Source organism: Lepus europaeus, chromosome 14 (assembly GCF_033115175.1).
Source record: "Lepus europaeus isolate LE1 chromosome 14, mLepTim1.pri, whole genome shotgun sequence".
NCBI classification, from domain to species: domain Eukaryota; kingdom Metazoa; phylum Chordata; class Mammalia; order Lagomorpha; family Leporidae; genus Lepus; species Lepus europaeus.
This window is the reverse complement of record NC_084840.1, coordinates 55,200,730-55,228,263: the sequence shown is the minus strand read 5'-3', so window position 1 is coordinate 55,228,263 and position 27,534 is coordinate 55,200,730. Positions and strand designations below refer to the sequence as shown.

At 40.5% G+C, this 27,534-nt stretch overlaps 1 protein-coding gene across 1 annotated transcript; it reads right to left on the bottom strand.

Moving 5' to 3' along the window:
- FH (fumarate hydratase) lies at positions 1-26,150 on the bottom strand. The gene is made up of 10 exons (XM_062210667.1): positions 25,988-26,150; positions 19,793-19,927; positions 14,597-14,707; positions 13,196-13,372; positions 12,451-12,633; positions 10,209-10,374; positions 8,525-8,728; positions 6,951-7,078; positions 2,963-3,116; positions 1-191 (listed from the first exon to the last, which is right to left on the bottom strand). Exons 1-10 carry the CDS (start codon positions 26,111-26,113, stop codon positions 49-51), a joined length of 1,527 nt encoding a protein of 508 aa, XP_062066651.1. The 5' UTR covers positions 26,114-26,150; the 3' UTR covers positions 1-48.
- Between the last annotated feature and the right edge of the window lie 1,384 nt (positions 26,151-27,534).

Here is a 27,534-nt window from a genome sequence, read left to right as displayed (position 1 = left end):
TTTTAAATTTTATATACTGTGTTTATTTTTACTATAAATTTACTTAAATCACTTCGGACCCAGCATGTCTTTAGGTTTCACCCACTCATCAAACTGCTCTGCTGTGAGATAGCCAAGTTCAATAGCAGTTTCTTTCAAGGTTGATCCATTTTTGTGCGCTGTCTTAGCAATCTTTGCTGCCTTGTCATATCCTAAAGAAAATAGAAGAAAAGGTAGGAATTAGTAATGACATTTTTTCTAAAGCAAAAGATAATTATTCTTGTTTACTCTATATTGATGCTATGAGCCTCTTAAGTTATCTAAATAACTATTGCTTCTTATATAAAATAAAATCCTTACTTTTCTTAAAAACATTCCTCACTTTCTGTACCACATTCACTTCTAAGTTGAAGCTGCCCACTAACTCAGATATTTTTACAGGAGAAAATAAATATAGCACTAAGATACAAAAATATATACTTGGACATATTTTTCCAACAATATACTTAACTAGAAATAATGACATGTTGCTACAGAGCTATTGGTGGGCTAAAAGCTCCAGTCCTGCACAAAACAAAGTAGTGCATGATTGGCAACTCAGGTGAACGGCTCCAAAAGCTGAGAAAAGGAAGGGGCTTGAGGACAGGAGAGGAGAGGAAAGAAGGGAGAGGGGAGAGGGGAGAGGGGAGAGAGGAGAGGGGAGAGGGGAGAGGAGAGGAGAGGAGCAAGGCACCTTCAGGGTGGCTTCCAACCTCTCTCCTCTCTTTTACTCTCCACTGCAATGTCTTCCATTCCCAGCCTCTTCCACACATTCCAAGGGCACAGATAGGGAAATCTTAGTAGAAAACATAAATGGCATGTAGTGATCAGATTTGCTCTAAGAATTCTCAAGTTAAACTGTTGTGGTCAATGTTCTATACTTTTATGTTAATAAGGACTTGAACATCTAAACAATAATGCTCACCACTTTCAATTCTCAATTTCCAAAAAAGTCACTATTAACAATCAGCCCATCACACAGTGAGGACATAAAGAACCCATGGTGTGGAGGATTGTAAGGTGCATGTTCAGTCAGCATAGTAAGAGGATGTTTACTCATCTTATCCATGCATGGCCTCTGATAAGGCTTTTTCCTCATAGGAAATTAGTTCCATGAAAGGGTTATCAATCATTTAGCTTTTAACACAAGTTTTCATAAGACATTCTGAAGTAAAAATTCTGATACAACATTTCTCACAAGCCTTTGGGTTCCCCATTACATATCTGCAGCTGAATGTTGATAAACAACACATTTAAGTGAAATAAAGTATCATTACTGGGGCTGGTGTTGTGGTGTAGCAGGTAGAGCTGCTGCCTGCAATGCCAACATCCCATATGGGGGCAGGTTCGAGTCCCGGCTGCTCCACTTCTGATCCAGTTCCCTGCTAATGCACCTGGGGAAGCAGTGGAAGATGGTTCAAGTGCTTGGGTCCCTGCATGTATGTGAGAGACCTGGAGGGAGCTCCTGGATCTGGGCTCTTGTGGCCTTTTGGGGAATGAAGCAGCAGTTGGAAAACCTCTTTCTGTGTCTTTTCCTCTCTCTTTCTCTTTCTGTAACTCTATCTTTCTAATAAATAAATTTAAAAAATAAAAAGGACTTACTTTTAAAAAAAAAAGTTGGTGTTTGACCTAGTGGTTAACATGCAGCTTGAGATGCCCACATCTCATATTACAGTGCCTAGGTTTAAGTCCTGGCTCTGCTTCTCAATTCCAATTTCCTGTTAATGAGCACCCTAGGAGGCAGAAGGTGATGGTTCATGTGCTTGGGTCCCTGCCACCCGCACGGTAGACCTGGATTATTTCTGCCTCTCAGCTTGGACCTGGCTCAGCCCCAGCTGTTGCAGGCAGTTGGGGAGTGAACCAACAGATAAGAAGGAGCTTTCTCTTTGTTTCTTTGCCTCTCAAATAAATAAAACCTACACACACACACACACAGACACATACAGATATGTATATGCATACATACATCATTACCAATCTCAATACTACACCAAAGAACACATACCATGTTGGGCTCAGAACTACTAAAGCAGTGAAATGAGCTCTAACTTTCAAAAACTCAAATTAAAACTTGATATGAACCCAAGAATATAAAATTTGTCTTGAAAGCCCAGGATTATGACAGCAAGGACATTTTAAAGCAGTAACCATATCATGCCAAATGACTGCATCATAACTTGTTCTAAAATAGAGAACCAAAGAATAAGTTAACCTCAGTTCAGCAAAAAGTAGGAGGAATTTTCACATATTACAATATAATGCAATGTCTCAAAACCTACAAAAGTCAAAATAGCATATTTAATAGGGATCACTATAGTCAGACTATAATTCAAGTCAATATGTTTGATTCTATATAATCAAATACTTCCAATTCTGGGAAGATTTGCAATATACAAGCATGGTTTGAGACCAAATGTTTGCATTTTCCTCCTTTTCTCTATAAACAGTGAATATATAACATTTTATTTTAATTGGTAAATTTTCATTTCTGAGGTGAATGAAACAACAAAATCAAAGCCCTACAGGGCATCTAGAAGGTAGAAAATGAATTCATTCCATGTTGCTAATCAGCCGGTGCCACCTAGTGACACTGCCAACAGAGGGTCCTATAAATAACCTTAACACTCCCCAAGTGTCTCCAGAGAAGATTCAGCGTCTGAATTCCATTAAGATTAAAGTCAGTTTGACCCAGTACTTCTGAATACTTCGTTTCAATAAAATGAAGCATAATGGATTAAGCTTTTGAAAGAACTATGATACCATAAAAGATACCTTTATAATAAAATAGTATCTCTCAACACACAATTTCAAAGATGTGGAGAGAGTTTATGGGAACAACTTCCAAGAGGAATTTGCTATAGCACATTAATTCAATATTATCTTTAAATTTTTCTAGATTTTTAATTTTTAGTCAAGATAATATTATTATTCCTTAAACTCTTACCTATATGTGGATTGAGAGCTGTCACCAACATTAAAGACTCATTCATTAGCTTATTGATCCTTTCTGTGTTAGCCTGGATCCCCAGGACACAGTTTTCTGTGAAGGAAACTGAAGCATCCCCTAGCAGTCTGGCTGAGTGCAACACATTTTTAATCTTTGAAAGAAGGAAAGAGAGAGAGAGAGAAAAAAAAAATGTCAAGGTCAGTATTTTTTTTTTAATGAATAACATGTGTTATTTGCTGGTTCACAGTGAATACATAATTCAATAAACACCCAACATCGTTTTAAATTGTAAGGCACTATGTCCAGTAAAACAAATGTAAAGGAAATTATAACATTGGAGGGTAAAGAAATCTAAAAAAGGTAAAGTCACAGATACAAACAATAAAATGCAAGATAGTCAATTCACTAGGGCTTGCCCTTAATTTGTAGGACAGTATTGTTTAGGTTATATTAACCTGAAATTAAAGCATAATTGTTAGGATTCAGGCCTGTAAGCATATAATTAAAATCTATACTATATTAGTGCTACCATGAAGGTCTCACATGTTTGGCTATTTTTTAAGCAGAAAAATAAGTGTACTGTGAGTCTTTTAAGTATTTTAATTTCCTTGTCAATAGTGAAACTTGGATATTGCAGTTGTTAGAGCATTTCCATCACAAACACATAGGGTTCTGCTCCACTGACCTTCAGCAGGGTTCTACACATTTTTCCTGTCCCTCTTCCCTCAACTTCATGGTCCATGAGAGACCAGCTTCCCCAGGCATTCTCATATTGGGTGTGTGAAGTGCTGGATACCAGCATGTGGCCTCTCAGCTACGGACCTGAATGAAGTCTTTCTGTAAAAGTGCTGAGGCATTGTCACAGAAAATGCTCCAAAGCTGTCTTGTCCCCTCTTCTCTCCCTGCTCTCTCGCTCTTATGATCAAGATGAGGACTATTGGATTGGGTAAGAACAATTTTAAATGGTGTAACAAAACATTATGATTTGAGCTTAGGAGTAAACCTAGAATTTTCTTAGTGTTCCCTTTATTATAGGTGTTTATGTCTAATGACTGTAGAACTTGAATTGCTCTAAAATGTGAATGACTAGCCTTACGTTTTATTTCCTTTGAATTTTGTTTTGTGAAGTATCTCCTAGGAGTAGTTCTCTCTTTAGAATTAATATTGTGTGATTACTTCCCAACTTCAGTGAAAGTTAATAGAATATTTAACTATACCAGCATCTATCTTAAAGTACAAGTATTAAATAAGTATCTACACTTACTAGATTTGCATTGAGTGGTAGCTTTCTGCTGTTACATCATGGCAGTCACAGATGAGATCACAGCTGAAGCAGAATTTGGATTACTGAAATGCGCTTCCTGGCTATTTTTATTTAGATATAGAATACACAATGAGAACCTTATGCTTAGCATGTAGCAGTAACAGCAGAAGGTCACTACACTGCAGGACTTCAAACGTTTGAGCATGTGACACTGTTTTCTTGTTGGGGGGAGCAGGGTATAAAAGTGCAGGAGATGTAGAATAGTTAATGATGACGTTTTATATGTATGCTTAATTTCCATGATATTTATTTTTTTGTAGAGACATTTGTGATTGTTTAGTTATTGTTTTTATTATATTTATGTATAAGATTGTCTTTTCTAACTAAATAAGCCAAAAATTCAAAAAAAAAATACAAAATAGTCCATTTAATATTTAAAATAGAGACAGGAAGTGTTAGAGACCATAGAGAGAAATTATTTCTAGCTGTAGAAACCGGTGAAGTCTAACTTGGTGGCGAGGACTTAGACAGCCAAAATGGAAAAGAACCTTGCATGCAGGAAGAAGAGCAGAGATGCAGGGGTTATATGGGGTAGTACATGACTCAGAGGCAATCAGTAAAGTCAGGGTTTCCCAGTTCTTACAGATCACCAGGTTCTTAACGCTTAACAAAATAAACATTCTATAGTCTCACCAAGGCAACATTTCACAAAGTGCTTAAAGGAGGTATAAAATTAATTATTTTGTTTTATCATTTGTTTCTTTTTGGTAACATCTGCAATAAACATTAAGATATACCCGCACCCTGGGGCCAGCACCTTGGCATAGTGGGTCAAGCCGCCACCTGCAGTGCCAGCATCCCATATGGGTGCCAGTTCGAGTCCTGGCTGCTCCACTTCCAATCCAGCTCTTTGCTATGGCCTGGAAAAGCAGTGGGAGATGGCCCAAGGCCTTGGACCCCTGCACCTGCATGGGAAACCCAGAAGAAGCTCCTGGCTCCTGCCTTTGTATTGGCACAGCTCCAGCAGTTGCGACCATTTGGGGAGTGATCCAGCAGGACTTCTCTTTCTCCTCTTTCTCTACCTCTATGTAACTCTCTCAAATAAATAAATATATCTTCTAAAAAAAAAAAAAAGATATACCCACATCCTACATCTTCTGATCTAAAACCACAGGGTCTGAAAACAACAGAATCTAACTGAAGATACAGAACTGTAAGGTTTGAGACTAATGACTATATTATAAGGCAAATGTTAATTATCTTGGCTTATTTTCTATTAAAGATGAAAAAGAAATTTAAAAAAAGATTAAAAAGGCATGCATTCTACACAGGTGTGCCAGGCAGTTTGTATTGCTTAGAATATCCAGAAGGAAAAGTTCACAGGTCTGAATTCTGCTTTGGCATGTCTTTTTATTTACACTAGAACAAACCTTCCCTGAGGGAAATAAAGATAAAAATCTGTCATGCTGGGGCTGGTGCCATGGCTCACTTGATTAATCCTCCGCCTGCAGGGCTGGCATCCCATATGCGTGCCGGGTTCTAGTCCCGGTTGCTCCTCTTCCAGTCCAGCTCTCTGCTGTGGCCCAGGAGTGCAGTGGAGGATAGCCCAGGCCCTTGGGCTCCTGCACCTGCATGGGAGACCAGGAGGAAGAACCTGGCTCCTTGCTTCAAATCGGCGCAGTGCTAGCCATAGTGGCCATTTCGGGGGTGAACCAACGGAGGGAAGACCTTTCTCTCTGTCTCTCTTTCTTTCTCACTGTCTAACTCTATCTGTCAAAAAAAATCTGTCATGCTTACTGTTCTCGCACTAGTGCCCAGCATAATGCTTGATGCAGAGCAGTAAGCAGTAAGTATCTAATGAATGCACTGAATGTGTATACTTAGTATTTTTCACTTGCACATTCTTATCAAGTTAAAGTTAGACTTTATACGAGACACCAATAGGAAGTACACCTCTAAAATATTTTTAGCGGTAACACTTTACATAAATGAAGGATTCTAAACAACGATGACAGCTGTATTATCTGAGAATACTCTGGATCAAAGATGATGTCAGTTTGTTCTGTGTTTGTAAAGATGAAAGAGAGAGAAGAGTTTTAGTGGACAACAATGTTTTCAAGATGTGTGGAAGTAAAACCAGTGAAAGAAAAGTCTGAGAGAGGACAGGAAGAGAATTTGGGATAAGTTTATAGAAACCAAAGATGAAGAATGTTTAAAGGAGACAGACCACATGAGATATTAAAGAAGAACTACGAGACATCTACTGAATTGAAGTGGTCAAATAGGGAATGAGAGACAATTCAATATGGTATAAATGAAAGTGAATAGGGGCTACTTTCTCAAGAAGACTGAATTTGAAGAAAGAAAAAAGCAACAGAATAAGAAGAAGACAGTGTTGATGGGGAGGCTTATTTTTTCCTTGAACTGAGGAGATTTGAACTTATTTCTAGCCACCAGTATCCCCAGTGTAAGGGACAAATCTACCTACAAAATTTTTCTTTTTATTAAAAAAAAGCCATCAAATCATTTGCACTAAAAGTCATCTATTTCCTAATATCTAGGGTTATTCTTCTAACATTAATAAGTGCTTCATTTCCAATTGCTAATTATGTCATCCAGCTACCTGATATGGAATCTCCAGAAACATTTATGGAAGATAAGAACCAAGACAGATAGCCTTCAATCAAAAACATTAAAAAAAAAAAACAAATTAAAGCTTACCATCATGGGCTTGAAAACATTCAGCTCAAAATGTCCATTGCTGCCTCCAACTGTAACAGCAACATGATTCCCCATGACCTGGGCTGCAACCATGGTCATTGCTTCACACTGAGTAGGGTTCACCTTGCCTTCAAGAAAATCACCAGTGACAGAATCCAATCATATATGCCCACAGTTTCAGGTTATCAGTTAAGATTGGGTTTTATACAAATAATTAGGAAAAGAAGGAAATCTAATTTTATTCAATAAAGACAATAAAGCAAGGCCCAACCATCAGTGCTGTTTAGTAAAACAAACCAACCAAAGGGGGAAGGATAGCTGCAAGGTATGACTCATTCAATGTCTAATGAGTAGCCACAACTCCACATTAAATGCAATCCTCCACTTCCATGACTTTCATTTATTCTATAAATACTTCTGGCATCGGGTACTGAATGTACCATGGTAAACCAGAAAAGCAGCAGGCTCCGCCTTTGCAGAACTTGGAGGCTAGACAGGGAGACCTGGCAATTTCAATGGGTAGGGGGAAATACTGTGAAGTGCAAGCCACTATGGGAGCATTTATTAAAGAGACCTTTCACTAGCCCTTGGAAGCCTCTCCTTATGCTGTAATTTTCCTATCCATCACAGGAGTCTCTGGAACTCTACCACTGTGGCAACCCCTAATAAGTTAAGTTTGAACCAATATTTCAGATTCCTCTGACTAGCACAAGACATCGGGAAGATTCCTTTATCTGTGACTCCCAATTTACTAAACACATCATTTTTCAACATGAAGTACTTTAAAACTAGATCTTTTCTCATTCTATACAGGTACAGATTTAAAAGAATGTACAGTCAGGCTCTTCTTTCTCAATATAAGTTATATTGTCAGGCTTAGTCCAGTGTACTTTGAATCTTTCTTGCCACCTAACATATTGCTATCTTTGTTATCAGCTAATATGATAAACACATATTCTCTCCTTTCACCAGTCAAGTGGAAGAGTCAGAGCCCTCCAGCTTGCTACCCAAACTTTCCTCCAGACTGAAGTCACTCATTAGTCACTCCTTAAACATCTCTATTCACCCAGCTACATTCATCTGTCAGCACTGCCCACACTTCCCCACGGAAATCAATGAGTATCCTATGAATCTACCAAATGACTTATGAAATCCAACTAGACACCCCTGTCTGTGTCACTTCCCTTGTCCAACAGGTTCCTAAATCAGTGCTAGAAGTCAAACAAGAGGAGTGTGATACAACTCGTTTCTGTTCAACCCATGCTGACCACTTTAATAGCCTGTTCCAGAATTCTCTAGGTTTTGGAATGTGAAAGGGTACTACCACACATTTTCTCATGTGGGAATCAAAAAATACGCTGCCAACTCAGATTCTTTTTCTCTCCTCTTATTAGGTGATGTTCCCTGAAGTCCTAGTAAAAGATGGCTTACACAGACCTTTTGAAACATGTGTGCCTCACATGTCCACATCCAGCTTTGGTATATCATTAAACCAAAAGTGACACATTCTGTAGCTAAGAATGCCTGGGAACTAGTAAAGTTCCAGCTCCAGCATTTACTAGCTGTGTGATTACCTGGCATGATACTGCTTCCCGGTTCATTTTCAGGCAAGATCAATTCTCCTAGGCCTGACCGAGGGCCAGAACCCAGAAAACGAACATCATTTGCTATCTTCATCAGACTGCAAGCAGTCGTGTTCATGGCTCCACTGAGCTCAACCAGAGCATCATGAGCAGCCAGAGCTTCAAATTTATTTGGAGCAGTGACAAAAGGCAGGCCTGAACAAAAGAAAAAAAATAGCCTATGTGGATGAAAGGGTAAAATTAAACATTTTTCTACAATCAGCAAGTCAAACAGAAAGTCCCAATATATGAAAAGCAAGAGCAGAACAGCAATTTTATTAAAAAACAAAACAAAAAAACAAAAAGCTGCTTACTTCAAGACTCAAGCTCTGTCTACAGTTTTTTTAAGCAGTCCTGAAAGAGCAGAAAGAATCTGGCACTCACACATTTTAAAAGGATGAAATTCCCAGTAAATATATTGAAAGAAACAACATGATCTTATTGCAAACACATGTGTATGATGCCTAACTATGATTGAGAAAAGGTGAGAAGTAGGCAGCACTCATCCTGCTTTATTCCATCCTCCCTTCCTTGCACATTTTTAAAAAAATTTTTTTGCCCACTTTACCTGGTTTCATTCTCACCTTTAGTCAGGAGTCAACAAGATCCCCTGAGAATAAGGAGCTAACATGAGTTCAATGTTCAATCTCTCCCATGTTCAAAATTTAAAAACCTAACTATTTTAAACCCTAAGAATACAGTTTTTTTCTGTTAAATGTTGATTAAAACATAAATGAGCTGGGAAGTTATAATGTGTAATGTATAATTATCACCACCTTCACCCTCTGGTAACATTTACTCCTTAAGAGTTTTTTAGAAATGACAACTTGGCTCTAATAAGTTATCATTATCCAGAGTATAATACTCCCTCTTCTAAAAGACAGACAAGATTCAAATAGGTCAATAAGTCAAACAAATAATACGGTATAACACAGGAGAAAAAAGAAATTAGGTCTCTGTCTACAACATATTTACCATTCAAATGACTTATTAAAGTTGTTTCTGTCTACTTTGAAAGTTTTACTTCAAAACATAAAGTTTTGAATACTATCAGATAGTAAACAAAACTAACACTGTTAGATTTTAATTGCATGCTGTCTGAAATCATACATGGAGAACTTTTAAAAAGTAAAAGAATTGGCCGGCGCTGCGGCTCACTTGGCTAATCCCCCGCCTGTGGCGCCAGCACCCCGGGCTCTAGTCCCGGTTGGGGCGCCAGATTCTGTCCTGGTTGCTCCTCTTCCAGTCCAGCTCTCTGCTGTGGCCCCGGAAGGCAGTGGAGGATGGCCCAAGTGTTTGGGCCCTGCACCAGCATGGGAGACCAGGAGGAAGCACCTGGCTCCTGGCTTCGGATCGGCACAGCGCGCCGGCGGTAGTGCCCATTTGGGGGGTGAACCAACGGAAAGGGAAGACCTTTATCTCTCTCTCTCTCTCACTGTCTAAATCTGCCTGTCCAAAAAAAAAAAAAAAAAAAAAAAGTAAAAGATTAACAACTTCTGAAATAAACAAAAAAACACATGATTTATGGCAGAGTACTATTTCTGAATTTAAATTTACAAGAATTCAAGGCAGAAACATCAAGAAAATATATAGACTAGTATAATGAAAATGACTAGTAATTCATGTTATCACTAACCTGTGAGGGTAGCCACCTTCGCAGCAACCTTTTCTGCAAAGCCAATTCTAGTATTTAAGCCAGTTCCAACAGCAGTGCCTCCAGCTGCGAGCTCATAGATTCTTGGCATGGCAGCTTTTATTCTCGCCATTGCATATTTCACTTGTTGAACATAACCACTGAATTCCTGAAAAGAGAATAAAATTTAAGATAAGAAAATATTTCTTCATGGCTTATTAACTGCACTAAAAAGAAGTTTTACAAATGTATTTCAGAATACTAAATTATAAGCTACTCAAGTGGTATTTGTACTATTTCAGTTCATATGATGAACAAAATATAGGGAAGGATAAAGATTTATAAACCTTTAATGTAACACAATGCCTCTGATAACATGCTGCCTGTTTCAATCCCATCTTTTAATAGAAAGCAAAGAAAAACTGCACAAGAAACAAACTTTAGAAAAGAATGCCTTCACTACATTAAATTATTGGTTTCCTGGCATTCTACTAAATAATCCAAAGTGCTTTGTTACTTTCTGGTGTGCTCAAACTACTTTGAAGAAGAAAAACTACTGAACCCTCTCCCAAGAAAAATGGAAGCACAGAAATACTCTCCATATAATTTTGGTTTAAAAACCTGACAGGAGGGACTGGTGCTGTGGTGCAGCGTGTTAAGCTGCAGGCTGCAGCGCTGGTATAGGCGCCAATTCAAGTCCTGGTTGCTCCACTTCCAATTCAGCTCCCTTCTAATGAGCTGGGAACAAGTCCTTGGCCCCTGCACTTACATGGGAGACCCAGAGAAGCTCTTGGCACATCCCTGGCCATTGTAGCCATTTGGGGAGTGAACCAGGGAATGGAAGATCTTTTTCTGTCTCTCCTTCTCTCTCCCATCCAAGTACTAACCAGGCCCGACCCTGCTTAGCTTCCGAGATCAGGCGAGATCGGGCGCGTTCAGGGTGGTATGGCCGTAGACATCTCCTTCTCTCTCTTTGTAACTCTTTCAAATAAATAAATAAATCTTAAAAAAAAAAAAAAAAAAACTGATAGGAAACACGAGGACATTCTACAGAAACTTCAGACGGTGACTCACTGAACAGCACAGAAGGTGACAGAGGAATAAGATTATAGCTACTACAACTTTTTTAATTTTAGTACCAATGTCACATAGGTTCCCCAGTGATGGCACACTTTAAATAAAGCAACTATAGAATTTATCATGCCTTGAACATACCAAGGGTCTTATTCATAATTACGCAGAAACAAAAGGCAAAAACTGTGACTTAACTAGGCAAGCCAAGATATATGATTACACTAAATCTTTTTTTTTTCCTGTTTGAAAACACACTTTTGATTAGCATTAGGGATTTCATAATGCCCCAAAGAAAACATTTCAAAAGCAGACCTGATTCATCCAACATAACATCACACACACACACACACACACACACATACCCACCCACCCCTCACCTGGATTAACTTATGGAATATATTTTAATTGGAGAAAAATGCACAAACTCAAAAGATAACTTCAATAAAATTATAAATGCTTCTGATAAAATCAAACAGGAAAATTAGGCAAAATGATGATTTTACATATAAGGCTGAGTTGGGCCCCAAATGAACTTTAGCAAAATGGTTTTCAATATGTGCCACACCAAGGTCCCACAGCTTGCACACCGCAAAGTTAAAATTTAAACCCACGCAGTCTGACTATGAGCCTGGCTGATAGCCAGCATATTCCACTCTTATACTAAGTTCATGTTAATAAAAACTACTGTTAATACAGAACAATCTCTCTCACTGAACTTAAGTGATATAAACTCGGCCTTTTAAAAAAGCGCAATTTTTTAGAATATTTATTTATTTATTATTTGAAAGGCAAACTGACACAGAGAAGGAAAGACCAAGAGAGAGAAAGAGGTCTTCCATCCGCTGGTTCACTGCTCAAATGGCTGCAGTAGCCAGGTCTGGGCCAGGCTAAAGCCAGAAGCCAGGGACCTCCATCCTCATCTCCCCCTTGGGCAGCAGGTGGCAAAGTACTTGGGCCAGCATCTGCTACCACCCCAGGTGCTTAACAGGAAACTGGATGGGAAGCAGGGCAGCTAGGATTCAAACCAACATTCCAATATGGGATGCTGGCATTTCAAATAGTGACTTAACACACTGCACCACAACACCAGTCCCAAACCAGTGCAATTTTGAGGGTGATACACTGGCTATTCATACCAATCCCTAAATTAAATAAAATAAAAATTTCACACCTGACCAAGAGTAAGTGGAACAGCATCCTGAGTATGAGTTCTTCCAATTTTGATGATCTGAGCAAACTCTTTGGATTTTGCTTCCAGAGCATCATGTAACTTTTGGAGTCCTGGTAAGAGTACTTCATGAACTTCTATTGCAGCAGCAATGTGCATTGCTGTGGGGAAAGTATCATTTGAACTCTGTGGAAAATGTTTCAAAAGAAATATAAAATGTTAAATCAGATGCAATAGGAAACAAATTTGAATGTCTCAATTAAAAAATTCACTGAATGACTATTCAAACCTCAGCATATGCAATACTCAGATTCATGTGTGACAAGTCATAGGTCACTTAAGATCAAACAAGAATCAATCTGATTTCCAATACAAAACATACTGATTTATTATACTGTATGCTTATACATTATATATAATATATATTATCTCTACCTAATAAATGCAAAACATGAAAGTATAGTTACTAACTGCATCTGAAGATGGCAGTAACATATAATTATGTACTATACATGGTATTTTATAAACACTTCTTTAAGAAATTTTTAAAGTTTTAAGAAAAACAAACAACAAAGATACACAAATATATTGAAGGCAAATGTCATAAATGTGATTTTTATAAAGTTTGAGACGTACAGCCAAGATTCTTAGTATAAATAAGAAACGTAAGAAGTCTACTCTGCTAAATCTAAGAAAAATCTCAGGTATGCTTTTCAATTTATGGCAAAAAAAGAGAACATATACTGACCTGGCTTTTATTAACATGATCATTGGGATGCACAGGTTTCTTACTGCCAAGTTCACCTCCCAACATCTCAATTGCTCTGTTGCTAATGACTTCATTTACATTCATATTTGTCTGGGTTCCTGATCCAGTCTGCCATATCACGAGAGGAAAATGATCATTTAATTTACCTTCAGCTACCTACAAGAAAAAAAGTTTAAAATTAGTATTTTTAAAATAAAATATTCAACATTCATTTTGCTCTTTTTGTCTACCATACTTAAGTAAACTTTAGTACAGAACTATTTTTAAAATGCTCATTGTTTTCATATACTAAATGACATCTCCTGGTACCATAGAGTTTAAAAGCAGTTGACCCATGGTTCTAAGTCCTGTAGCTTCACATGTTCTAACCACTGACACTTTAAAAAGTGTAGTATTATCCTTTATAGATGGTATGATGATTCACTGGTTTCAAATGAAAAGTGAATCCAAGTCATATTTCTTCTTTTTCTCCAGCTGCCTCCTCTAACAGGGGGCCAACTGTCAGGCCTGGCCAATATGTTGTCTTTAGATACATGCATTGTTGCTGCTCAGCAAGGATATCCAACAGATGTTACCACCAGAGTCAGCATGAAAATGAACCAGCAACTTGAAAATGTGAGCTCACTAATAGCTACTTCATTGCACAGATGTCCAATGAGTGGCAACTGCCAAATGTAGAAACAAGCACTACCCAGATTTGCCCCTATTTTTGTCATGTTTTTAATACTCTCAGCTTATGTGTTAGTTTTTGGATTTTTAGCTCTTTGAAAGATAGGATGCTTAACTTCATCTCCTGGAATGATTTCAGCTTACAAAAACAGAATGTACTTGAGAAGTCTATTACCCTGAGCAGGTGAACAACTGGTTCACCTTAAAATAAAACTTACCTAGTTCTATAAAAAGAAGGTGACCAGTGTAGGAAATTTTTAGAACTGAGAAATGCATAGAAGTCTTTAAAGACCTACCCCTCTGAAATAATGACTGCTGGTATCTTGCCATCTCCTTGCAGTCTCCACCCTGTGTGTGTGTGTCTATGTGTGTGTACATATAGTCAGACTCTGTATCTTTGGGTCCTGTAATGTGAACTCAACAAACCATGAATCAAAAATGTTTGGGAAACAAAAATATGTCTGTACTGAATTTGTACAGAAGTTTTTCCTTATCACTATTCCCAAAACAATAGAATATAACAATTATTTATATAACATTTCCATTGCATGAGGTATAAGTAATATAGAAATGATTTAAAGTATATGAGAAGGTTTTGAAATTCATTAACTCAAGAATTCATACACCCCCTTCCATCCTGCCAGGGTTATCAGCATTTGGCTGATGGCGTAGGTCTGAAGCTATTAAGTATACACACTTATCACCCCCTACCTCATCTGCTGCCTTCATTATTGCATTGGCGATCTTTGGATCAAGACCATAATCCTGGTTTACTTCAGCAGCTGCTCGCTTCAAGATGCCAAAAGCTTTAATAACTGGAATCTAAAATTAATCAGAAAAATATTTCACATTTGCAATTTGAGTTAAGCATGAAAGTTTACTGTTTTATGCAAATGAAAAAAGTGTACATAAATCTGTGACTTGCCAACACTATGACCCTAAAATGTTTAGGATACAGAGAAAGAATGAAAATAATTATATAATGAACCAAGAATCAAAACTACCATATATCTGTTTAGGGAACAAAACAAACACACTGACTCCTTAAGTATGTGCATACATACACACGCACACATACCTATGTATGTCTTATTCATACATACACATATTCACATAGTCAGAATGCATTATCATTGTATTTTTATAAATATATACTTAACATGAAGTATGTCTATTTCATACATTACATATAAATATAAATGGTTTCTTTTTTTCTTTTTTTTTTTTGACAGGCAGAGTGGATAGTGAGAGAGAGAGACAGAGAGAAAGGTCTTCCTTTTTTGCCATTGGTTTACCCTCCAATGGCCGCTGCGGCCAGCACATCGTGCTAATCCGAAGCCAGAAGCCAGGTGCTTCTCCCAGTCTCCCATGGGGTGCAGGGCCCAAGGACTTGGGCCATCCTCCACTGCCTTCCTGGGTCATAGCAGAGCTGGCCTGGAAGAGGAGCAACCGGGATAGAATCCGGTGCCCCAACCGGGACTAGAACCCGGCGCCACAAGGTGGAGGATTAGCCTGTTAAGCCACGGCGCCGGCCATAAAAATAAATGGTTTTCAAACATTTCAACAACAGCCATGATTTTCTCTCACTGGATCTCATGTTTTATTACAGTTTTTTATTTTTGTTTGTCTTCTTTGAAAAAAGGAGGGAGTGACATTTGCTTTCGCATAGCAGTTAAGATACTACTTGGGAAACCCACATCCGCTAGCTAGATGCCTGGTTCAAGTCCTAGCTCTACTTCTAATCCAGCCTTGGGAAGGCAGCAGATGATGGCTCAAGTACTTTGGTCCCTGCCTCCCATATAGGAGACTCAGTGTGAGTTCCAGATCTCTGGAACTGGCCTAGCCCAGTCCTGGTGTGGTGAGCATTTCGGGGAGTTAAACAGTGCATGGAAGATCTCAGTCTCTATTTCTCTGTCTCTCGGCCTTAAAACAAAGAGAGAAAAAAAGGAGGAGGAAGAAAATAATTTTTTAAAAAACATTTAATTAGTTAATTAATGAATTAATTAGAAAGGCAGGGGACCAGCATTGTGGTGTCACAGGTAAAACCACAGCCTGTGACACCAGCATCCCATATAGGCACTGGTTGGAATCCCAGCTGCTCCACTTCCAATCCAGCTCTCTGTTAATGTGCCTGGGAAAGCAGTGGAAAATGGCCCAAATGCTTAACCCCTGGACCCACGTGGGAGACCCGAGGGAAACTCCTGACTCCTGGCTTAAGCTTGGCCCAGCTTTGGCCAATGTGGCCATTGGGGGAGTGAACCAGTAGAGGAAGGTATCTCTCTCTGTCTCTTCCTTTCTGGGTGTAACTCTTTCAAATAAATAAATAAATCTTAAAAAAAAAAAAGAAAGAAAAGAAAAAAAATCAGTTGTTTCATATCTACTGGAAAAAGAAAGGAACAGAAGATCTAAATCAATGGCTTAACACTGAATCCCCATACCCAGGGACAGAGTAGGCACTAAGCAAACACTCATGGAACTGAAATGTAACACAGGACACAACTGTGATAAGAAACAAAGAAAGAAAGGTAGAGCTGCACAGTGAGAGAGAGAGAGAGAGGAAGAGAGGGAAAGAAGAAGAGGAGGGAGGGAGAGGCAGAGATAGAGAGATTTTCTATCTGCAGGTTTACCCTCTAAATGGCCAAAATGGCCAGGACTGGGCAAGGCTGAAGCCAAAAGCCAGTAGCTTCATCTGACTCACCCATGCGGGTGGAAGAGGTCCAAATACTTGGGCCATCTTCCGCTGGTTTCCCAGGCGCATTAACAGGGAGCTGGATTGGATGCTGGTGTTGCAGGTGGCAGCTTAACCCACCATGCCATGCCAGTCCCATATAAAAATTTTAAAAATGTATAATTAATTGTCAATTAGTCTGAAATAACCAGTTTCTGAATGAGTGTCATTTTATCCCAAAGCCAAAAATGTATTTTAGTTAGTGAGGTCTTGACAGTCAATAAATTGAAAGAATTTTTATAAATCCATGGTTCTGCAGACTCACAGCTGATAGCTGCAGTGCCAGCATCCCATATGGGTGCCAGTTAGTATTCTAGCTGCTCCTCTTCGAATTCAGCTTTTTGCTATGGCTGGGGAAAGTGGGAGATCCGAAAGAAGCTCTTGGCTCCTGGCCAGGATCAGTTCAGCTCTGGCCATTACGGCAATTTGGGGAGTGAACCAGCGGATAGAAGACCTCTCCCTCTCTCTCTCCTTCCCTCCCTCCCTCCCTCTGTCTGTAACTCTACCTCTCAAAGAAATAAATAAATCTTAAAAAAAAAAAAAAAAAAAAAAAGTATCACTGGAGTTTAAGGAAGGGTCACATTATTCTTAATTTATTCACATTATTCACATTAGTAGTTTATATTGAGGGCAGATATTTAGCCTAATGGTTAAATGTTGGTTAAGACTCTCGTAACCCACATAGGAATACCTGAGTTGCATACCTAGTTCCAGCTTCTGATTCTAGCTTTCTGCTAATGCACACCCTGGGAGACAACAGATGATGGCTCAGGTAATTGGGTTCCTGCCACCCATGCAGGAAATCTGGATTGAGTTCCAGGCTCCCAGCTTCAGCCAGGTTTTGTTGTCCATTGGACCTCAGGTACAAAGGACTGGGTTTAATCCCACCACTCATTTCAGAGTATCTATAATCTGTTTCATATTTAATAAAGTTCAGGATATTGATCCAAAAGAAATCTAATGTGACAAAATAACTTAGTTGCTTGCCTCTCACAGATACATGATGCAAATAGCAGTGACATACCCTAGAACTGCACAACTAGCTGACTAAAGCAGGACAATCAAAACACGAGCCATGCATGCTACCCCCACCCACACAGGCTGGGGCCAACCTCCTTAAGCTCAGGACTCAAACTGAAGGACAGTGTTGTAGGATTGGTCATTACCTTCTGTCACACAACCATGTAATCAGACCATGTTCACCCTACCACCAAGCAGACTGTTGATGGCAGTGACAAGATTTTCCTCAAAGACATGCAGGTACCTGTTTTATTGAATTTATTTATTTTTTTGAATATTTTACTAGTTATTTGAAAGTCAGAGTTACACAGAGAAAGTAGAGGCAGAGAGAGGTCTTCTATCCGCTGGTTCATTCCCCAGATGGCCACACAGCTGGAGCTGACCCAATCCAAAGCCAGGAGCCAGGAGCTTCTTCCGGGTCTTCCCTGTAGGTGCAGGGGCCCAAGGACTTGGGCCATCCTCTACTGCTTTCCCAGGCCATAGCAGAGAGCTGGATCGGAAGTGGAGTAGCCGGGACTTGAACCAGCACCCATACAGGATGCTGGCACTGTAGGCAGCAGCCTTGCCCGCTACGCCACAGCGCCAGCCCCTATTGAATTTATTTATTTAGTTTTATTTGACCAGCAGTTAGAGAGGAGGAGAGATAAAGAAAGAGAGAGAGACAGAGAGATCTATCTTCCATCCACTGATTCACTCCCCAAATAGCCACAAAGGCCAAGGTTATCAGGAGCCAGGAGCTTCATCTGGGTCTCCCACATGGGTGCAGGGGTCCAAGCATGTAGGCCATTTTCCACTGCTTTACTAGAAGCATTAGCAGGGAACTGGATCAGAAGTAAAGCAGCCAGGACACGAACCAGTGCCCATATGGGACGCAGGCAGTGACTTAACCAGTATGATACAATGCTGCCCCATCAAGTACCTGTTTTAAAATTCTATAAACTTGACAAGATACAGTCTTGAAGGCTTAGAGAAGAGTTAAAATATGGAAATTAAAATTATTTAGGGTAAACAATATATAGAACATAACTGGTAAACAATGTCTCACCGGTGCAGCCTGGCTACTTCTAGGATTACTGGCCTATTCTGCATTCCTGCATTGACTATTTCTCATACTCCAGCTGGGCTCCAATAGGATATGTAAGGGATTTCATCAACTCTTTCACACTTTAACATTCTGAAATCAAGATGCATCTTACTATCAATGACATGTCACAACTTCAACTAGCAGTTTTTTTCTTTCTTACTGGTACTTATTGGTGCAATTTCTAATTGATAGCACCTTGGATTTAATGAAATGTAATAGATAGTTTATCTAATCATTAAACTTTTCATGTAGCATGGAACAAATATCTATCATCTATACATGCTATACATGATGAACAGTACTTTGATGTATTCGTATATTGTATACTTTTCTAGAAACTAAACCCAGGCTAGAAGGTACAATATTAAAGAAAAACCCGTTTTAAATCAATTTTTTTAAAAAAAGTATTTGAATATTGAAATACAAATTTTTTTTTCCCCCCACAGGCAGTGTGGACAGTGAGAGAGAGAGAGAGACAGAGAGAAAGGTCTTCCTTTACCGTTGGTTCACCCTCCAATGGCCGCTGCGGCTGGCGCGCTGCGGCAGGCGTACCGCGCTGATCTGAAGCCAGGAGCCAGGTGCTTCTCCTGGTCTCCCATGTGGTGCAGGGCCCAAGTACTTGGGCCATCCTCCACTGCACTCCCTGGCCACAGCAGAGAGCTGGCCTGGAAGAGGGGCAACCGGGACAGAATCCAGCACCCCGATCGGGACTAGAACCCAGTGTGCCGGCGCTGCAGGTGGAGGATTAGCCTATTGAGCCATGGCGCCGACCCACAAAATGTTTACAAACTGTAAATCCTAGCAAAAAATCTGTAAATATCCATGAGGAATAAAAGGATCATCATTTAGTTTTACCAAATAAAAATCTAAAATATTCAAAACAATGGCTCAGTAGCATGCTAAAACTTCAAAAAGTTCTCTGGCATTTTAATGAAAGAAATATTATTGTTCATAAAGCCAGTTCTCTAGTAACTCTACATTTTAACTCTGTAATACTGATTCACAGGGTAAAGCAACTCATTTGAATATAACTTATTTATCCAAAATTAGCGAACATTTCCACAAAAGCACTTACTGGCATGCGTTCTGTTACACCTCCAATCTTGAAGTTCATTGTAGATCTCACAGTCTGGGCACCATAATACTTATCATTTGGGACCTTGAGTTCCCCAAAGGTATCATATTCTGTCCTGAAGGAATTTTGGCTTGCCTAAAGATAAAGATTAGATACTGTTATAACATGAAAATAAATCAAGTTATCAAAGGTAATAGCATCTTAACAGCTGTATGGGGAAAGAAACCTTAAAAGGATTACAAAGAAAAAAAATTTCACTTTGATTCTCATTTTACTTCCTGCCTTCAACTCTTTCCTGGAAAATTTGCCACATGAATCTATTAATAAAAGAGTTAAATTAATTAAAGATTCTACAATACATACACTATGCAGATAATAAATACAAAGAAAGTCTTTAAAGTACACATAGTAATCTTCACCATTTTAGAAGGATGCCTCGTATTAAGAATTGGCCAATTCAATGTACGCAGGTTAAGTTTATTTTACTGGGAACTTCTAGAACAGACCAGGAATAACACAATGAAAATATCTACATATTTATATTTAACAATAGTGTCTACAGACACTATTCATAGAGACAGCATAGTATAACGCTAACAATCCAGGCTTTGCAGAGCTAACCCACCATGGAGTAGCTGCATCACATCTGCAAGTCAGCTTTTCTCATCTATACATTAAAGTAAAGGCGTAGACAAGGGCAGATAGGTTAGGTCAGTTCTTAGTTTTTTCAGGATGATTGAGAATCTGAGAAAAACCCTGGATTCTTTCTCAAAAAATGCACAGATATATGTGTAATTGTACACTTACTTTAGGGAATTTACATTTGATGCTAAATCACCATCCAAAGAACCCATGGACCAAAAGTCACTTTCAAAGAGAATGAACATTTCAACAAGCACACTAATTATAGTAATAATAAAGTGCTCAATACAATACCGTAAACAAATTACTAAAAAAACACTAGAAATTCAGAATTTATGCATGATACTTTATATTTACGACACTTAAGTGAGATACTCAGTTTGGTATGTTCACCTTGCATTAATTATGAAATAAACTGGATCAAGTAATTAAAAAGTTTAAAAATCTATAGTCAAGTAATTTCATTTTGGTAGATAGTACACCAACATGGAAAATTTAATTTGTAGTTATTCCTTGAGATTAGACTACAAAACTCTGTTATTAAAAGTTCTACAAAAATAAAAATATCATTGTATCTAGATAGAGAAATATAGAAGTGGAAATAGTAGATTTTTCATTCTGTGTCTAAAGATACACAGACATGTTGAGGTCCATTAAGGAGAAGCAACTTAAGTAAAAATCATCATATCAGGGCTGGCACTATGGCATAGGGGGTAAAGCCCCCACCTGAAGTGCCAACATCCCATGTGGATGCTAGTTCGAGTCCTGGCTGCTCCACTTCTGATTCAGCTCTCTGCTATGGCCTGAGAAAGCAGTGGAAGATGGTCCAAGTCCTTGGGCCCCTGTACCCAAGTGGGAGACCTGGAAGAAGCTGGGCCCAGCTTATAGCAGTTGTGGCCATTTGGGGAGTGAACCAGTAGATGGAAGACCTCTCTCTCTCTCTGCCTCTGCCTCTTTGTAACTCTGCCTTTCAAACAACTAAATAAATCTTTTTTAAAAAAATCATACCCGGGGAGTTGGCGTTGTGGTGCAGTGGGTTAATGCCCTGGCCTGAAGCACCAGCATCCCATATGGGCGCCAGTTCGAGACCCAGCTGCTCCTCTTTTGATCCGGCCCTCTGCTGTAGCCTGGGAAAGCAATGGAGGATGGCCCAAGTCCTTGGGCCCCTGCACCCATGTGGGAGACCCAAAGGAAGCTCCTGGCTCCTGGCTTCAGATCGGCGTGGCTCGGGTCGTTGCGGCCAGTTGGGGAGTGAACCATTGGATGGCAGACCTCTCTCTCTCTCTCTCTCTCTCTTTGTAACTCTGACTTTCAAATAAATAAATCTTTAAAACAAAATCATCATACCCTGGCATTTACAGTGCCACACAGCAAACGTGTCACCCATTACCTTATTTGACTTTCACAAACACCCTTGCCGATTTGATTACTACCATCCCCACTTTAAAGGAGGCACTGAGGTTCAGAAAGATGGAAAAAAACAAAACAAAACAAAACAAAAACCTCAGTGAATCAGAGAACAAGGGAGAAGGCCTACACTCAAATCTCACCCTGTCAGATTCCAAGAGTGGCTTGGAATCACTTTTCTATCACCATCCCCATAAGCTAAGAAATTGATGCAGTAATTCCAGAACAGCTTGCATGAAACCCTTCAGCTGTACTCCTATCTTGCAAAATAAAGGAGCTGAAGACGTATAGCCATAGATTTTTCTCTAATGGAATTTGGCTACACTGACACCACTGTACAGCAACGTGCCTGCTACTCTGTAAACCAAAAGCAGGTGAGATTTCACATCCCTAGTGCACAAATAAAAACATCTTGCATTGCAACCTTCGTTTTGAATATCCTAAGTAAATATGCTTGTATGTTAAACTGTATCTTGGACAGATAACATTTGCAATGACAGCAATGGTGCCAAGAATACTAGGTTCTTCTTTCTCTCCATCATTAAGAGGCATCATCAAGATGCCAGAAAGGAGGCTAGTTTTTATCAGTGGTTTGTGAAATGAGATTTGATTTCTTCAATTTACATCATGTTTTATGTTCAAAATTATTAAATTTTCATCATAAAACAGCACTAACTTTATCTTCCAAATTAAGATTGCTATGATAAAATTTAAATCCATTCAAAATACTTTGAAAGATCTACATAAATAAGTTTTAGTTACATTCTTCAGTTTAAAACTTAACTTTAATTCCAAATCAAGAAATAAGTCTCAATGAAATCCTAGGATTTTGACAGGATCAATTATTAAGAAAGTATAGATGTCAATCTTGGCAGACATGGTAATCTCAGCAAACACTTTAAAAATATACTTCATCTTTACAGTAATTAAAAAAACTGCAAAGTTTGCAACAACAAATGTTGCTTGTGGCAGCTTAGTTAATAAACTATTCTAAAAAGTTCTTATCTGTTTATGTGACCCCAGGAAATATACAGGTTGCACACATATATGGGGCAGAAATGAAAGCAATGCTGTAACACACTCTGTAAAGCTGTACCCAACAGACCTAAGGCTAGGGGCTGCCCGTACATTACAGGAAGGTAAAGTGTGTCCCCCAACTCTGGTATAATACCAGCATAGAAATATGAACTGTTTCATGGAATACGAGAACTCTAACTGTGCTTTGATGATCTGAAATACAATGTTATTTTAAAAGATGGAAAGAGAATCAGAAGGGAATAACAGGACATGACATTCCACTTAGGAAATACTTCATTAAGAAAACTGGAGGGGCTGGCATTGTGGCCTAGCAGGTAAAGCCACTACCTGGGATACCAGCATCCCATATGGGCGCCTGTTTGTGTCCTGGTTGTTCCATCTCCAATCCTAATCACTAGTTATGGTGTGGGAAAAGCAGTGGAAGATGGTTTAAGTGTTTGGGCTTCCGCCACTCTTGTGGGAGACTCAGATGAAGCTCCTGGCTCCAGGCTTCAGCCTGGCTCAGCCCTGGCCATTGTGGGCACTTGAGGAGTAAACTAGCGCATGGAAGATCAATCTCTCTCTCCCTGTCTCTGTTTAACTCTTTCAAATAAATAAATAAATCTTTAAACAAGAGAGACAAAAATTCAACATCTGATTTCATTGTGCTTTGGGTTTTCAGTCTTCTGAAAAAATCTTTCTGCTACTAAAACAAGGTGATCACCAAGTGTCAAAACAGACAAATATATAATAACGGTTTATGGATGCTACACTGCAATGTAAAACAAAATATTATCTACTTTTCCAGACTTTATAGCTATTCTGAAAATCACTAAGGAATTAAGAGAGTGACTCTTTTTTTTTTTTTTTTTTTTTGACAGGCAGAGTGGACAGTGAGAGAGAGAGAGAGAAAGGTCTTCCTTTGCCGTTGGTTCACCCTCCAATGGCCACCATGGCTGGCACACCGCGCTGATCCGAAGGCAGGAGCCAGGTGCTTCTCCTGGTCCCCCATGGTCCCCCAAGCACTTGGGCCATCCTCCACCGCACTCCCAGGCCACAGCAGAGAGCTGGACTGGAAGAGGAGCAACCGGGACAGAATCTGGCACCCCGACCAGGACTAGAACCCAGTGTGCAGGTGCTGCAGGCGGAGGATTAGCCTAGTGAGCTGTGCTGCTGGCCAAAAGAGTGACTTTTTTTGGGGGGAGGGGGGAGGCAGGCAGAGTGGACAGTAAGAGAGAGAGAGAAACAGAGAGAAAGGTCTTCCTTTTGCCGTTGGTTCACCCCCCAAAATGGCAGCTGCAGCCGGCACACCGCGCTGATCCGGAGCCAGGAGCCAGGTGCTTCCTCCCCGTCTCCCATGCTGGTGCAGTGCCCAAGCACTTGGGCCATCCTCCACTGCCTTCCCGGGCCACAGCAGAGAGCTGGATTGGAAGAGGGGCAACCGGGACAGAATCTGGTGCCACGACCGGGACTAGAACCTGGTGTGCCGGGGCCCCAGGCGGAAGATTAGCCTAGTGAGCCGCGGCGCCGGCCAAAAAAGAGTGACTTTTAAAAATGAAGAGCCTCCCTATTCAACAAGTATCCAAGGCATAGAGCTGGTCTCCCTATTAAATTGTCTCACTCTCAACACATTTATTCTCTGTAGAATTTATTACAGTGTAACACAAGTATGTAATTGTAAATACCTGTGTGACTTGCACATTTAACCACCAGCTGGTTCACTCCCCTCCCCAAATGGCAGCAAGGGCTGGAGCTATGCTGATCCGAAGCCAGGAGCTACTTCCGGGTCTCCCACGTGGGTGTAGGAGCCCAGGCACTTGGGCCATCTTCTACTGCCTTCCCGGGCCATCTTCTACTGCCTTCCCAGGCCACAGCAGAGAGCTGGACTGGAAGTGGAGCAGCCAGGTCTCGAACAGGCACGCATATGGGATGCCAGCACTACAGATGGGGGCTTTACCCGCCACGCCACAGCGCAGGCCCCTAAACATTTCTTTAAACGTTCTAAAATGCACTAAAATTACCATGATGAATTTCAGGAACACACAGCATCCCAGATTTTGTACTTTCAGCTACATTGAAGCAATCAAATTATCTTAAAGCTTAAATACCTTGATGAGAGGCATACTTAAGAGCAAGCACTCCCTACATGGTACCTTCAAATGTGCCACCCTGCTGAGTGGGTGAAATGTATTTCACTTTTACTTGGGGAAACTGAAGCTCAAATACAAGCTGCCCAAAGTCTCCACTTCGACTGGCAGGGCAGGAGTTGAAATCGCAACTCTGAAACCTCACAGTACACAACAGTGAACAGTGCAAAACTCTTACTGAACTTGTAAACTTCTCCTACTACACTGTCCGTTTGCACGGAAAGCTTTTTAAAGCCAAAATAACCAAAAGTGACACTTTGCAGGGCACAAGGGCTCACGTCCTAACTGGAACTCGGGCCTTCAAGTGCCTCAGCTGTCTCTCTGAATCAAAAGTACTGATTTAGCTAGTTAGGTACTGTCTTCTCCAATCTTCTCCAAGAGCACCATGCTCACGTTTATGAATTTCAGGGTTTTAGAAAAATTGCAGGAAAGACCATTTCACTCTAACAAATGGACTGGTAAAGTCTTTAAGACCCAACAAGCTCTACCCCAACCGGAGGGAGGGTCTGAAACCAGCCCGCCTCACCAAGACACATGGCCAGTGTCTGGCCAGCCAGGCTCTGTTAAGGGGTGGGGACGGAAGCTGCCTCACCCCCTCCTCTTACTGTCACCACGCACCGTCCCTGACAGCAGCGCCCCACGCCGGGAGGGCTGGGGGCTTCGGCACAGGCGGAGAACGCGCTCGAGGCGGGGCATCTGCCGAATGTCCTGGCCACGGCCCGGCCGCGGGGCACCCGGGGAAGGGCCAGGAGCAGACCCAGCAAGACCCACACCACCAGCTCCCCACGCGCTCCCGGGAGACAGAAAGTCCTCGCAAGCGCTGGAGGCGACGCAAAGGGCCTACAGGCCCGCTCCGCCAGCGCGGGTGCCGGGCCCAGTGCCCCGGGGAATCCCTCCCGTCAGCCCGCGGGGGCCCAGGACGGTAGGCAGGCGGGCTGAAGGTCACTGCAGGGAGGCTGGGGGACAGGCGGCCTGCGCTCACCATTCGAGCGGCGTTCGGAAGCCAGACTGGGAGGACGGCAGCGCCACTCAAGCCCGGAGCCGGGGCGGAGGCTGGAGCTCGCGCAAGGCGGCCCGGCCGCGCGAAGACCCGGAGTGTTCGGTACATGGTGCAAGCGAGAGCGTGGGTAGACGTTCTGAGCTACTGCAGCCACGCCTCCGAGCCGTCTGTCATGACCCGTCCCGCCCCCTGCGCCTCCGCTCTAAGCCAATCAACAGCCTCACCTCGAGCCAGCGGGGCGGAACCAATCGCGAATAGCCAGTAAACATTGAGGGGGCGGATTAATTTCCTCGTAGCAGCGCCAGTGTTTGAAGCCCTTGGATTCATGGGAAATTAGTGAGAAGCGAATTATGGGAAGGGAGGTTCGGCGAGTTCTTCCAGCCAGTTTGTTGTGTGTGGCTAGGAGAAGGCGGGGTTATTAACTGCTGAGTTAGTGTTTAATCTGTGAAATATCGTAAGAGAAAATATTTATTCATTCACGTACCATGGTTTTTCGTTGGAATCCTGAATTTCTTCCAGATCACGTCTGCCAGGTTAGAATTTTGGAAACCAACAAAACGCAGGGAATGAAATCATTTCTCATGAGCCCAACACACAGAAATAAGCTAACCATCCATTAGTTTTAATTTATCATTTTGATATTTCTATAATTTAATTTCTGTTTAACACGTGCTGGAAGAACTCTCACTTTTAAAATGTGTGGAAGATACCCACAATTATTATTTTAATAAGTGATGACAGGAAAGCAGGAGCTGATAAAATGTCTTCTAACCACAGCTTACACCCCTCTCCCCCTCGCTTTCTGCTGTCTATTGCTTGTAACTAGATAAAAGTTAATAAAGAAAGAACCATTGGGTGATTTCCAGAAGTCTAAAGTCCAGAACCTGCAAAGCCAAGCTTGAGAGTCAGTAGCTCTGTCAAACCTCTTGGTAACATTGTTTTTGTTATTTTGTGACTTTTTAATTTAGTTCATATAGTTAAAGTGTAAAAATGTAAACAAGAGACTGCACTGCTTGAACTATAAACAGAACACCCCAGAAAAACCACAGGGATTCTTTGTAGTTCAGTATCTTCTCCCTCTGTCAACTGATGATTCAGAAATTAATAAGATAATTGATGAAAAATGAAACCACAGGTAACTTTGAAGCTAGGAGGTCATGAAAAAAGCTGAGTCAAAATGTAAAGCATGATTTTAGGAAACAATGAGCCACCTATCCCATAGGATTATGCTTTCCATCATTAAAAGGCAAACAACACTTACACGTTTAGCATGAAGATAATATGGTTATTGTTAATTTGACAGAAAGGTACAGAACACTTGCTAAAAATGACTATTATTTCCTGAGAAATGCCAGCATTTTTATCTATTTGCTTCATACTATTTGTAAAACAAACAAAAATGAATAAAACATTACTAATAATGGAGTAGCATTTTCTTCCCCATACTCCAAGCAGTATCATTTTTTTATTATGTATTCTTTTAGTTCATTAATGCATTTTTTTTTGCTTCACCCACTGATAAGCAAAAA

What these genes read in the sequence shown, in the direction of transcription:
- FH (XM_062210667.1), bottom strand. Translation starts at nt 26,113, where the DNA reads ATGTACCGAACACTCCGGGTCTTCGCGCGGCCGGGCCGCCTTGCGCGA. An exon ending in GTGTAACAGAACGCATGCCA is followed by an intron (nt 14,708 to 19,792) that starts GTAAGTGCTTTT and finishes GATTAATTTTAG; the next exon opens with ATTCCAGTTATTAAAGCTTT. An exon ending in GAAGGTGGCTACCCTCACAG is followed by an intron (nt 8,729 to 10,208) that starts GTTAGTGATAAC and finishes TCTTTTGTTCAG; the next exon opens with GCCTGCCTTTTGTCACTGCT.